This window comes from Chrysemys picta, chromosome 4 (assembly GCF_011386835.1).
Source record: "Chrysemys picta bellii isolate R12L10 chromosome 4, ASM1138683v2, whole genome shotgun sequence".
NCBI classification, from domain to species: Eukaryota; Metazoa; Chordata; order Testudines; family Emydidae; genus Chrysemys; species Chrysemys picta.
Window position 1 is genome coordinate 42807045 of NC_088794.1, and position 13506 is coordinate 42820550.

The 13506-nt window shown below is 37.4% G+C and overlaps 1 protein-coding gene across 27 annotated transcripts in view; it reads left to right on the forward strand.

Annotated features, from left to right (window-relative positions):
* PLEKHA7 (pleckstrin homology domain containing A7) overlaps positions 1-13506 on the forward strand; it is a 299188-nt gene that overhangs the window by 96540 nt on the left and 189142 nt on the right. For 2 of the 27 annotated variants that reach the window (XM_065592110.1, XM_065592121.1), the window contains exons 4-5: positions 6983-7032; positions 8158-8241. The exons of 13 other annotated variants lie outside the window; for them this stretch is intronic. Coding sequence is in view for 1 of the 14 variants with exons in the window: in XM_005308706.5 (XP_005308763.2) it covers positions 2252-2307 (56 nt within the window). In the remaining 13 variants the exon portion in view is untranslated. Of the gene's footprint in view, positions 1-2212; positions 2308-2347; positions 2451-2710; positions 2916-6982; positions 7033-8157; positions 8242-11027; positions 11121-13506 lie in introns of those variants that run through there. 12 more of the 27 variants (XM_065592116.1, XM_065592112.1, XM_065592113.1 and 9 more) reach the window with 12 other exon arrangements.

Genomic DNA, 13506 nt, shown 5'->3' on the forward strand with positions numbered 1-13506 from the left:
GGGATATAAACTTTTTCACCAGGACATACACCAACCTCTAACTAAGGAAGTTAAGAAGAAATTTTCCCAGTAGACCTGTTCAATATTTTCCCACGTCATGGTTTCTTATACTTCCTTCTGCAGTATCTGGTACTGGCTACTGTTGCAGAGAGCCTGCTGGACTAGATGGACCTTTGGTCTGATCAAGTAGGCCAAATCCTAAATTTCTAAAATACTAGATGTCAGGGATGGAAGCATAGGGTTAAGAGTAGCAGAGAAATGAAAGAGATTGATAGAATGGAGATCACAAAATTGATGGGGTGGCAGAGAGGAAGAGAATGAGAGATGAATAGTGGTAATAAGGGGGAGGGATAGCTCAGTGGTTTGAGCATTGGCCTGCTAAACCCAGGGTTGTGAGTTCAATCCCTGAGGGGGCCATTTAGGGATCTGGGGGCAAAAATCTGTCTGGGAATTGGTCCTGTTTTGAGCAGGGGGTTGGACTAGATGACCTCCAGAGGTCCCGTCTAACCCTGATATTTTATGATTCTATGAATAAAGGGAATTCAGAGAGACTGGAAAGAAAAGTGGCCCGTACAGTGTCCAACATAGTATGTGGAGGAGGCAGTCTACGTCAAATAGGTATATTAATGAAAAGAAGCAATACCTAGCAGAATCACTTGGGTGGTTGTGGGGAAGTTTCTTGGATGTCTATTAAGTTACTATTTCTATGGCTCCATCTTTATCCAATACCAGCTACAGAAACTAATAAGTATGAAATTGTATCTTCTGTAGGTTCAAGAGCTTCATCACTTCTTCCCTCTCCAGAGCGTCCCAAACATTACCTGTGTGAAATTGACAGGATTCTTGGTAGTTTTACCACAGCCCATAATGTGTTTGTAGTTTTGGGAGAGTTTATGGCCTTATGGACACTTTGTTTTACTTTTTATAATATTAGTATATACATCCAGAGCACTGGGTTCATTAAATACAAATGTAAATAAAATACTTGATGTTTTCAGGGTTTAGAAACCGTGCATAATGTTTCCTGTGACTTTCAGTATTTCATTTTATGTAGAAGTATATTGATCAGAAATGCACATCTGAAGTGGTGCAACTTCTTTCTGACCTAGCTGTAAAGCTTGTTTTTATCTGTCTAGTTGTTTCCTAATCTGAATATGTCCTTAGGAAAAATAACTTGACATGTTTTTTGATGGACCATCATACCATTATGATGTCAAAGCAGAAAATAAGTTATGATGATATGATTCCAACTCAAAATACAAAATGCTAGAGGAATGTGGAGCCCGCAGTTGATGAGGTTTTACCTTGTGAGCTCCTTCAACTAGATGTCATGTCATTTAAAAAATATTTGTTGTACAGTGTGGCCCGTTGCTTCTCATTACAGTAAGAACATTCTATATGCTGGTAGGTTTTGATGATAACACTTAGTATTTATATAGGGCTTTATATTTTCAAAGCACATTACTAACCTAAATTCTTACAACTCCCCCATCAGGTAATTTAGGAATTACAGAATCATTTATAAGCATGTGTGTGTATATATAGATACTTTATAAGTATGAGAAATTAATTTTTTCGTGTTCTCACTGAGTGAGCAGAAAAAGCAAGAAAAATGTTTGCCAGGATTTCCAGGTCAACTAGTGCAAGATGGCATTTGTTTAGTCATCGTCTATTGCATTTACTTTCATTAAGTTGAATATACTTTACATAAAATTAAAATACCTGACTTAAAAAAATTATAACATTCTTTGACTCTTGAGAAATGTATCAGGAAACTTTTAGAAACGTAAGAGCTTGGCACTACATTTTTTTTCATACAAGCAGATATCTCATTGCCTGTGTGAGGAGCTGGATGCATTTGAAACATGATTTGAAATAAGATATGTCAAGTTGATATGAAATTGGTTTACCATTTTACATATGCAAAGTTAATGCCATTAATTTCAATAAGATTGGGAATGTAGACAAGATTCAAGGGGGGAAAACAGTAGTGTGAAATGTGGATGCTTTTTTCCAGTGATAGTGGGATGAGGTATTAGAAATTCAGAGAAATCAGCAGTTCTGTCTTAACCTAGAAGTAGACTTGAATCCTTATCCCAAAACTGAAAATTTTTGAGCGGTTTAAAAAAAAAAAAAAAGAGAGAGAAATTAAGCTTTGTCCTTTTAATGACTGTGCTTCCCTGCCAAATACTTATTAGTGTGTGCTTGTGATTTACTGACTGTGTGAGTGGTTAATGACTGACTGAAGCTGATGGTTGCAGTAGTTGCTTCTAAACAGCAGATACTGTTACAAGTAAACAATTATAGGTATGTATTTTGTCACCACATCATTATTCGTCTTGTCTTTGGACAGCTGGAAGTTGTTGGCTGAGACACACTATCAAATTTGGTGTATTCTGTATTTTAGTAGATTTCTGAGAAACCTGCTATTCAAAACTACAAGAAAAATGGTATACTACCCTGTATTAATACTCTGCCAATTCTTTTAATTGAGTTACTAGGACTCTTACTTATACCTTTAAAAGTAAGCTGTTTATTTAATGTTATGTTTTTATAAGTCTGTTTTGTTATGAGAATATCTGTTTGGAAAATTTGTTTTCTTATCTTGAGCAATTAGAACAGCTCACGAAGGATATTTTTGGCATGTACTGTTAACGCTGTTGGCTTCTTACAGCAGTTATATTCCAAGCTTGTTAAAGTTTTTAGAGAAGGGTAGGCTTGGGATTTGTCACTGTGGAGTTTGCTGTGAGGTTGATTGTTGTCCTTTTAGAATTAATATTTTTGCTATTTCCTTTTGTGAAAGTGTGTAAATATTAAATTAGATATTGTTTTGTTAAAGTAATTGGGGAAGGGAGACAGAAGAAATTCAAATGCCTTATGGAATAATTGGATTCATCCAGTGATCTGAAACTCAGGTACAAAGCTCAATGAAGTTATAAATGCTGCCAGGGAATTAGTTTAGTTATTTCTTATAATTTATCAAACATAGTATTCTCCATATTTGTGCATGTGTCCTTTCCTTTCTACTATTGACTTTTTTCAGAACATCTTATACAGCTTACTTTTTTTAATTCACATGAGATGACATGAAATTTTTCAGTTGTTGTAAGTATGAATCATTGTGTCCTTATGCTTGAGAGGATGCTTCTGAATATTTAGGTCATTTTATTTATTTATTTATTTATTTATTAAAAAGACAATATATTATTCCAGAGTAGAGAAATTTCCCACATCATTGAAACATTTTTTCTTACAGTTGTACTTCAGGAAGATTATAACTTTTTAGTTTCCAGGAATAGCTCTGGGTTTTGCCGCACCAGACTTTTTACATTCTAAAAAAATGTTTAGTAGTATGTCTATAGTAAAATATGTGTGACAAAACACATGTTTTATGTTGCCAATCATTTATTAATTACAAGATTGATTTGTAGTCCATTTGAAGGGTCTTATAAAACACAAACTATTTTAGTATAATAGAATGTTAAAGGATACCAAAGCATTACTTGGGCAATTAATTGGTGTATAGTTTTCTCTCAGATCAAAGAAATATGACAAAGAATACACCAGAAATAATTATCAGTTCAGTTCTTAAAGCAGCACAGAATACAATGGTTAAACAATAGTAAAGGCTTTTCAGGATGGGGCCTGAAATTTTTGATATTTTGGTGAATTAGATAGATTTAACTCAATTTCCATTTGTGTGCAAAACCATTGTTTTCTCATGTTCAGTTTTATCTATTAAATTAGAATGTTTGATTATGTCATTTAAAGTTCTAAGAATATGAACATGGAACAAATGTAAGCATCATAAATGCAGCCACATGCCTGTTTAATTAAGCAAAAGAAAAATTTCCTCAGAAAAAGTGAGATGAGGAGCTCTTAGTCAAAACTATATATGCCGTTCTATAGTCTTGAAAGCAAAAGAAAAGAGAGAGAGGAGAAAAAAACCCCAAACAAACAAAAAAGACTCCTGACAGGCCAAGTCCATCCTTGGGGTAAATGTTATTGACTTCAATGGATTTACACTGTGGATGAGTTTGGTCCATTACTTTTAATGTTCAAATTATAATAGGTTCAGATTACTGTAAACAAAGACATACACACAACTTTAAATATAGAAGTTCTTAAAATACTTTGTCTTTCTAGGGATTAATTTATTAACTTTCCTTTTATCTGAGATTTATTTTCTTCATCCTCAAAATGACCTTCAGCCTGTTCTTATATGCCTGAGCCAAACAGTGGCAATACTAAAAATATTTTATCAAGAATATTTCAGATTGTTTGTAGAAGGGATGTTAATTGAATGTCAGCCAGCTCTGTTTAGAAAGTCTTAATAAGGAAAGATTATTTTGAAAGCACTCTCATTATCACTGCATTGACTGAGTTTATTTGTAAGCCTTATCTTTTCCATTACTCCAGTTCTAAGAGGTTTCCTAATACAACATTTAAAATGTTAAAATTTAAAAGCAGAATGAGTGAATTTTGTTCTTAAAACTGTAAACCTCTTCCATAACAATCCGGATATACTATACATTACTGCACAATTTAAAATAAATTGTATATGAGATCATGTTATAACTGTCTTCAACATCTACAAGTCTGATGATGTAGCTCTTATCAGGGTCCTTAACACAAAACACTGGCTTCTAAAAGTAATAAGATATTATGTAAGAATAATGGTCTCTTGAGAAGATTGCCCTTCAGGTTTTCTTGGAGGTCAAAAATAGACTTCAATCTTCCCAAATTACAGCCATATCATGTACATATTATGTATAATGAAATGCATTTAGAGGGGCAGGAATGTATGTACAGTAAACAAAGTACAGTTTGGAAACTTAATGTTGTCTTAGGTTGTGTTGAAATATTAAAGGCAGTATTAGTTAATGTTGCAGTGTGTGAAAGCAAAGACATAGGTACTTTCTGGTAATTCAGATATCGGTAACCTTAATCTAGAATAATCAATATGTATATCTGTCCAGTATAAATAGTCCTTATATAGGATAAAGCAGATCAGTCCAATTTCAAGCTGTGCTTGTTTGTATTTGCAAGGGTGTTGGGTGTTATGCTTCCCAAACTCAAAGAATAAAACATGTTTTTTTAGTTGAGATAATTTATTTCAGATTTGAAAAAATGAATAAATGAAAATATTTTAATGAAGAGAAACAACAGTGACATGATGCCATATTTTTACAGTGCCTCCACAATGGGACTCCTGTTCTGGGGCCCACCAAAATATATTGAATAAAAATTGTATGACGTTTATGATTCTTTTGCCTGTATTCATTCTGGGCCTGTCCAAATTCTGCTGAAATCTGTAGTCCTAACTTTTCAAATTTGGGCACATTTTTAGCAACCAAATCCTGCTTTCTGAATGCTGAAATGGGCACTTACATGCCTAAAATAAGTATTGGGGGTTCTTGAATGCTAAAAATGCAGATTTGGATGTCTGAAGGTACTGGCATTTGAAAGCTGCAATTGTAAATATGTAAATTATTATCAAACAAGTTGAAACCAGTATGGCAGGTTTTCTTTGAACTCCCAAATGTAAGGTATTACTGAAACTGCATCTCCGCAAGAAGTATAAGACTGTTAATTCAGCTCTTGTTGAACCTCCTTCCATACTTGGAGACTCTTACACGTATATGTGACATTCCCCAGGGAACAATCTGGACTGTTGAACATACTGCTCTTAATTCTCTATGCTGGTGTGCCTTTTACACTGCTTTGTTGTCAGAACATCCATTCCTGGCCTGCTCACACAGCCTTTAGCATGCAGATTCACTCCCAGCTAAATACATGAGCACTCTGACCAGTCACTTATGAATTACAAACAGGGCGACAAATGAAGTTCCCCCCACACTTCAATCCAAACTCGCTGGTTAAGATAAAACAATAAGATAAGTTTATTAACTACAGAGAGACAGATTTTAAACGATTACAAGTGGTGATACATTAAAGTCAAGATTGGTTACAGAAGAAAATCAAAGGGTAAAACGCAAGCTAATACCTAACTTAACAAGCTAAGCAAAAGGTTTTGTCTCACCATACACTGTGGTAAATTTCAGAGGCTGGATCTCCTTTCAGCCTGGGACCCCTCCCCTTTAGTACAGTTTTTTGAGAGGAGTTGATGTCATGGTGGAGGGATAGTTCAGGGGTTTGAGCATTGGCCTGCTAAACCCAGGGTTGTGACTTCAATCCTTGAGGGGGCCATTTAGGGAACTGGGGTTTAAAAAAAACAAACTGTATGGGGATTTGTCCTCCTTTGAGCGGGGGGTTGGACTAGATGATCTCCTGAGGTCCCTTCCAATTCTATGAGCAAAGAAGAGAGAGGTACAGTGGAGGCCACTTTCTCTCATATTTATACCATTTTTGCCTCTTTGAGGGTTACCCCCAGACAGGGTGCAGGCAACAAGTAGTCTCTTGTGGATGTGAGGGTTGAACCGTCCCTATGATGAAATGTAAATTTATTGTTTATAGCTTCCCATTGCTGGAGAGTGGCTGCTTAAGCCTGTGATAGCTCTTTAACATCTGGCTGGAGTGCCAGTGAGTCTTTGTCTGTGAAAAACTTGTTTGGGTCTGCTTTACTTAATCTTGGAGCATGTTATAACAATGCTATACAGTAGCATCTTGTAACTTTACAATCAATACTGATATACATTTTACCAGGGCAATAATGTTCAGCAGATTGACATTTCAGATGATACCTCACAAGGCACACTTTGTACAAAATTTATCATATTCTTGTAAAAGAGGTGACCATAATAGTATATACCATCACAATGAATAATCCTTTTAACTACCTGCATGTAAGAGAATGGAATCCTATAACAAAACCCCCAGAACTTTGTATGGATAAGTAACTGAACTGAGAGAAATCAGAGCTGCAATCTTATTGTCCTCCCATCCACCTCTCTACCCATTGTACTATAGTTCATTCATGTCTTCTCCCTTTTCTTCCCTCCCATACCCTCTCTTCATTTAGAGGCTGTTGTTTCTCCTTTGCTGTTGACCTCACACTGTTTTTGCTTTCAGGTAAGCATAATGTCAAGTTGTTAGAGTCATAGCTTGCTCTGCCATTAACTTGTGATGTGACCTGTCAAGTTACTTAAGGTATGTCAGTAAAGATTCGGCTTCTTTGGTGCCGTCAATGGTCTAAGCTCCTCCATAGACCAGGTATAGGTGTATTAACATTGTGTCATCAAATCCTGTTCACAGCCTGACATTCACCTCTCTGACTCAAGTTGCCATTTGTAAAATGAGGACAATACAATATTTGTTTACTTGTTTGTAAGCCTTTTTAAGATCCTCAGCTGAAATTTGCTGTAAATGTGTGTGTATTTGTGATACTTTCTCAGGGTGCCCAAATCATCAGTTACCATGTAACCCCCATGCTTCAGTGAGAAAAAGATTTGCTGATGCTAACCTGGGAGACAACTCCCTGTCACCCCAGGCTGTTAGCTACCCCAGACAAACTTCTCAGAACTCTGCCAGCCCTTACTTTTCCTTGTAGGTTAACACTCAGTGTACTCCAGTTCCTGAACGTCTCAGGAGCATCCCCCTGTAATATCCATCCTTCGGCACTGGACACTGAGAGAAATTACCAAGTTCACTGTCTACAAAGAGACACTGTACACACTAGCCTGTTTGGTCCAGCTGATTCAGTTAATACAACACTGAGATAAACATATCCATGCTTTTATTATAAATTTATTAATAAAGAACAGTGATTTAAGGGATACGGAGTAGAGATAGTGGAAACTGAACTGGTTACAAATAAAACAAAAGTATAACATGCTTCTAAGAGACTAAGCATAACTTTAGCAGGCTAGACTCCTTCTACGCAAACAGTTTCTCACTCGCAGTCCTTTTGCAAGCTTGCTGATTTTCAGTCAAATTAGGATCCAGAGTTTTCATTAATCACTCCCCTCTGCCAAGAGTGTTCCTCAGCAAAATTGGATAATGAAATGTCGTTTGTTTCTCCTTATAGTTTCCAAAGTTTATTGTCTTTGCTTCCAAAGTCAGGATGAACCCCTGGGTTTCAGACTCCGCTGTATTCCCATGCTGATTTCACATCCCCAACCTGTTTTTTCCTGTTGACTTGTATACAAATACAGCTCCTGTTGTATCTGGCTTCACAATTCTCAATTTACATTATAGAGCGGGAGATAACTGCTTTCCCTCCTGTATGGAAGAAAACCTGGCTCTCTTTTGTTTGGTTACAGGCTTTAAAGCATAAGACCAGTAAGTGTCAACAATTCCTTTTATAGTGTTAATACGTACATTTTGCAGTGATATTAATGATCAGTGTGTTACCAGCTTTCATATGATACCTTAAAAGACACACTTCAGAGATGAATACTATGACAGTGATGTGTTAGGTGTAGTGAGTTTCTCAGGCCTGGTAGGAGTTGTTGACATAGAGTAATGAACCACCAATGGGCCTGTGTGTCTCGATATTGCATGATTCGTCATTTTTCCACTTGAGTGAGCAGATAAAGATTGCAAGGAAAATAGGTTTACCTATGTTTAGCAATGGCAAAAATGTTTTTGTCCTTACCATTTGCCTATGTGCTTTTCATCCCGCTAATGGTACAGAAGAACATCATCTAAGAGATCTGCAATGAAGCAGTCACAGCAGGGATTTAAAGCTCTTAGGACTGATTATGCAAACCTTTACGCATGTAAAGACCACCTACATAGGTAATGGTTTTCAGGATTGGATCATTGAATGCCTTTGTTTGAGATACTCTACGACTGGAACTGATAATACCATGCCTGCCAATTGTGAAAGTGAACTTTCTTTATATAGGTTTTATGATAAAGGCAATCACTTTCACAGATAGGATCCACTTAGTAAAACTATATACTTTTTTATTCCCAAGATTGGGATGGGTTTCAAATAAAACAGATTTTATAAAGTCAAGAGCGTTTGATTTGTAACTACATCAGATACTATGCCTTTTAAAGAAGATTATTTTTCTCAAGTAGAGAATCAGTTTAGCAGGAATATGGAAATTGCCATTGCCATTCTGGATCAGTCACTTAATTCATCTAGTCCAGTATCCCGTCTCCAACAGTAACTAGCATGAGATGTCTCTGAGGAAGGGACAAGTGAGCACCACAATAGGCAGATGTGGAATAATCTGCTTCTCGAGTGAGTCTTCTCCTAACTCCTACTTGTCATAGATCTTGGGTCCTGAAGCATGAAAATTTATATCCCATGAAGCTTCTTTTTGGTTTTTAATATTTTCTGTGATAGCTTCTGGATATTCTTGATGTCCACACAAATGTCCAATTCCTCTTTGAATCTTGATGAGTTCTGGGCTTCAAATATTGAGATGGGGTACCACTGAACCCTCTGACTCACCAGCCTGGGCTCCCTCTCACACTGTGCTGCTGTGACAAGCTGTAGATCGCTCCCGGTCTTACACTCCCACCAGCATTCACATAGGCAGGGACACACGCAGCTGCAGTTACATGCAGGCACCGACCAGCCACTGCATGAACCAACAATAGAGAAGCTACAGCCAAGATAACCCCCCAGCTTCCGAGGCACGCACCCCCCTACTGGAATAGAAACCCAAAATTATACTGTCTTGTACTGCACAGGGATCTGTACAATGTAAGCTCATAAATAATTCACCTCTCCCTCAATGTGGAGGAATATGCAACAAGCATGTCGTTAACCAAGCTGAGATTTTCCCCATACATGGCAGTCAAAGGCACGCTGGTTTAGATAAAGCAAAAAAACAAGTTTATTAACTACCAAAAGATAGATTTTAAGTGATTATAAGTGATAGCAAACCGATCAAAACAGATTACCTAGTAAATAAACAAAACCGCAAACTAAGCCTAAAATACTAGAAAGATTGGATATGAATGTGCAATTTCTCACCCTGGCTGCTGATACAAGCAGTCCACTAGGTTTCAATACACAGGCTAGAAATCCTTTCAGCCTGGGACCAGCACTTCCCCCAGTTCAGTGCTCATTCCTTAGGTATTTCCAGGAGTTTTCTTGTGTGGGGAGTGATGCCCCTAGATGATGTCACACCCCACCTTATATAGCTTTAACATATGGTGGGAATCCTTTGTTCCAAAAACAATTCCCACCCAATTTGTGGAAAAATACAGGTATCAAAATGGGGTTAAGTGTCATGTGATGTGGTCACAGGCCCTTGCTGAGTCATAGCAACCATTACTTACAAGCTGTCTAGAGCGTTCGCAGGAAGGCTCACCAGGTGGGGGATACGCTTCTCCTAAGGCCTATTGTTTTTCCTAATGCCCCATTACCCTGAATAGGCCCTTCACAACCAGCTGTCTAGACTGGAAACATTTGGTCTTGTGGATATCACCCAGGAATAATCACATTTGAAATACTGATACATAGTCAGCATTCATAACTTCAGATACAAAAATGCTACATGCACACAAATAGGATAATCATATTCAACAAATCATATCTTTTCCAATGACACCTCAAATGACCCATCTTAAAAAAAAAAGCACCATAATTATGTCATAATCATATCATAATCATACTCCCAGGATGAATATGGGCTGTAGTGTCACAAATATGTCCTCTGACAAATGAGTTTCACAGTCTAATTATGCATTGTGTGAGAAAGTATTTCCTTTGATCAGTTTTGAATTTGCTACCTTTCAGTTTCATTCAATGTCCCTGTAGTCTTGTATTTTTGAGACAGGAGAATAGAAGTTCACAAACAATCTTCTCAATGCCTTTCATTATTCTGTATACTTTAGTAATGTCTCCTCTCTAAAGTACACAATCTTGATCTTTTCAATCTCTGTTCACAAGGGTTTTTCCATCCTCCTACTCATTCTTGTCGCTGGTCTCTTGACCCTCTTCTAATTCTGCAAAATCCTTTTTGAGATGGGGATGACCAATACTGAACACAGTATTTCAGATGAGGGCAAACTCCTGATTTATATAATGCTGTTATAATTTCTTTATTATTCTCCATTCCATTCTTTATCCATTTTAACATTTAATCTACTCTCTTTGACAGCAGCTTCACATTGAGCCTATGTCTTCATTGAGCTGTCTTAAATGATGACCATATCCTCTTCTTGGGCTGACAGTTAATTTAGAGCCTAGTAAGGTAGTACAAATTTTTCCCTCTTATGTACATTGTTACTCTATTTTAAACTGTTTTTTCAGTTAGTTTGTTAAGAACATTACTGGTCTGTAATTCCTGAGATCATCCTTAAAGGCTTTTTAAAATATAGGTGTACAAGATTTGCTACCCTCCAGTCATCTCCAGTAGCCCTTTTTAAAGAGTGTATGCATATTTTTTCTAGCAGTTCATGCTTAAGGTAGTTTAGAACTATTGTATACTATCTGAACCTGATGACTTATTTTGTTTATTTAACCTTAATTTGTTTCAAGCACTGTAGTTTTCTTATTTGGTAGTTTGAGTGGAGCATTTTATAGTCCATCAAACAGTATCAGTGTTTTGTTAAGTTTATCTTGATTGGCACTGGCTATCAGTTTAAAACACAGAAGTAAAATATACATGTGATCAGGCTCGGAATGAAACTTTTATTTGTCAAGTATATATGGATCCAGGAAGTAGATTTGTACATAACAATAAGCTTGCATGAGAAAAAGTATGCCTGGTTGGTTGATCCATTTTTTCGGTTTGCAGATATGCTTGTGTGTGGTGTCAATATCTACCCTCACCCCTATTTAAAAAACTTCCATAATATTAAACTGGTATGTTATAATGGAGGGATCCCACTTTTAAAAATACATTCCAGTTTCAAGTCTGTGGGCTGCTTATAAACTCTCTTCCCAGTCTTAACTATTGCTTAAAGTTGTCCAGTCCTTTAAGTATCAGGTTCATTCAAATTTAAAAACGTGGAAGAAGCAATACAGTTCTTACTGTGAGCTGCAGGGTCAATTAAATTTCTGGTTTGTCTTTTTATAGTAATTAAGAGTGGGAGGCCACTGGAAAAAAATCAAGTATCCTCAGACCCACACCCACAAAATATTTTAGCTGCTTGTCCTTCACAAACACACCTTTAATCGGAGGGTTTCAAAGATGTAATTACAAAAACTGTTTTAACATTACACCTTTGCTGTGAGCAACTATTATCCTCATACACATGGTGAACTGGACACAGAAGAGCTAAATGATGGATTATTGGATTTGCTCAAACATGTTGGAGCCCAAACCCATCTAATAAGCATTCCAAGAAGAAAAGACTTTTTTTGCTCTGAGGTAACTACACCAATGTTTCAAACTTAGGGAAAGCTTCACTAGCACGTCTCTTTTTACACCAGTGCAGTGTGTCTATGCTAAGAGTTTGCATCAGTGTATTTGAAGTGGCTGGCTGCAGCAGTGCAAAACTTGCCAGTTAAATTAAGCCAGGGATTCTCAAACTGGGAGTCAGAACCCCTCAGGGGGTCACGAGGTTATTACATGGGGGGTCGCAAGCTATCAGCCTCCACTCCAAACCCCACTTTGCATCCAGCATTTATAATGGCATTAAATATATAAAAAATGTTTTTAATTTATAAAGGGGTGTCGCACTCAGAGGCTTGCTATTTGAAAGGGGTCACCAGTACAAAAGTTTGAGAACCACTGAAGTAAGCCCTATGTAAGGGATAAAGGGCAGGGATTTCCCTACACCCCATAGGGGTGTGTGTGTGTGTACACTTCCCCTCTTCTCTTCTTTGGATTTCACCCTGCCTTCCTCCCCCCCCCCCCCTTCCCCCTGTGGTCAACTAGTTACATGCAGTATTGCCAATGTAGTTGGGTTGGAAATTTGAATTGAAATTGAAACATTAATACACACTTTTAAAAGCATATATGGTATATGATAAAATACATGTACCTCAAAAAGCATAATAGATTGGAAAAGTATGAAGAAAGACTAGCTTCCTCACACAGCTGTTGTTTTTTATGACCATGTCAGCGCATTCGTTCTGGTGATGTTGGCCAACCTTATAATTTCAAATAATGATTCGTAAGCAAGGTCTGAATGAGCTCTCTCCTGACAGCTAGTGATGAGCTGAGGGTGAGGGGAAAGGCTTCAGGACCAGACTGTATTTACATGAACACATCCACTCTGGCTAGGTATCCAGCAAACAGAGATGTGTTGCCCAAGTGATCAGTTTTTGCTGGTGTTGGATTATAAATCACTTTAGTATTGAGTGCAGGGGTAATTAAATGTTGTTGTTGTATGCGTAAAGGGGGCAGCAGAACTGTGCTTAGCCTTTTCTGATTGAGGGGATCACCCTCAGTGCTTAATTTGTGCCATGGCTGAGCCCTGGCATCTCTAGGCTTGGCAGTTCATAGCCCCTGGACCTCTGGGCTTGCCACTTCAGTGATTAATGTAAAAAACTTGCTTGAGGCCCTGCACCTCTTTCAATACAAATTATTGTATTGTGCACTGGTCACCCTCACCTGAATTGACCTCTGAAACCTGCTAGCAAGTAGCAGCCGTGTTAGTCTGTATCCGTAAAAAGAACAGGAGAACTTG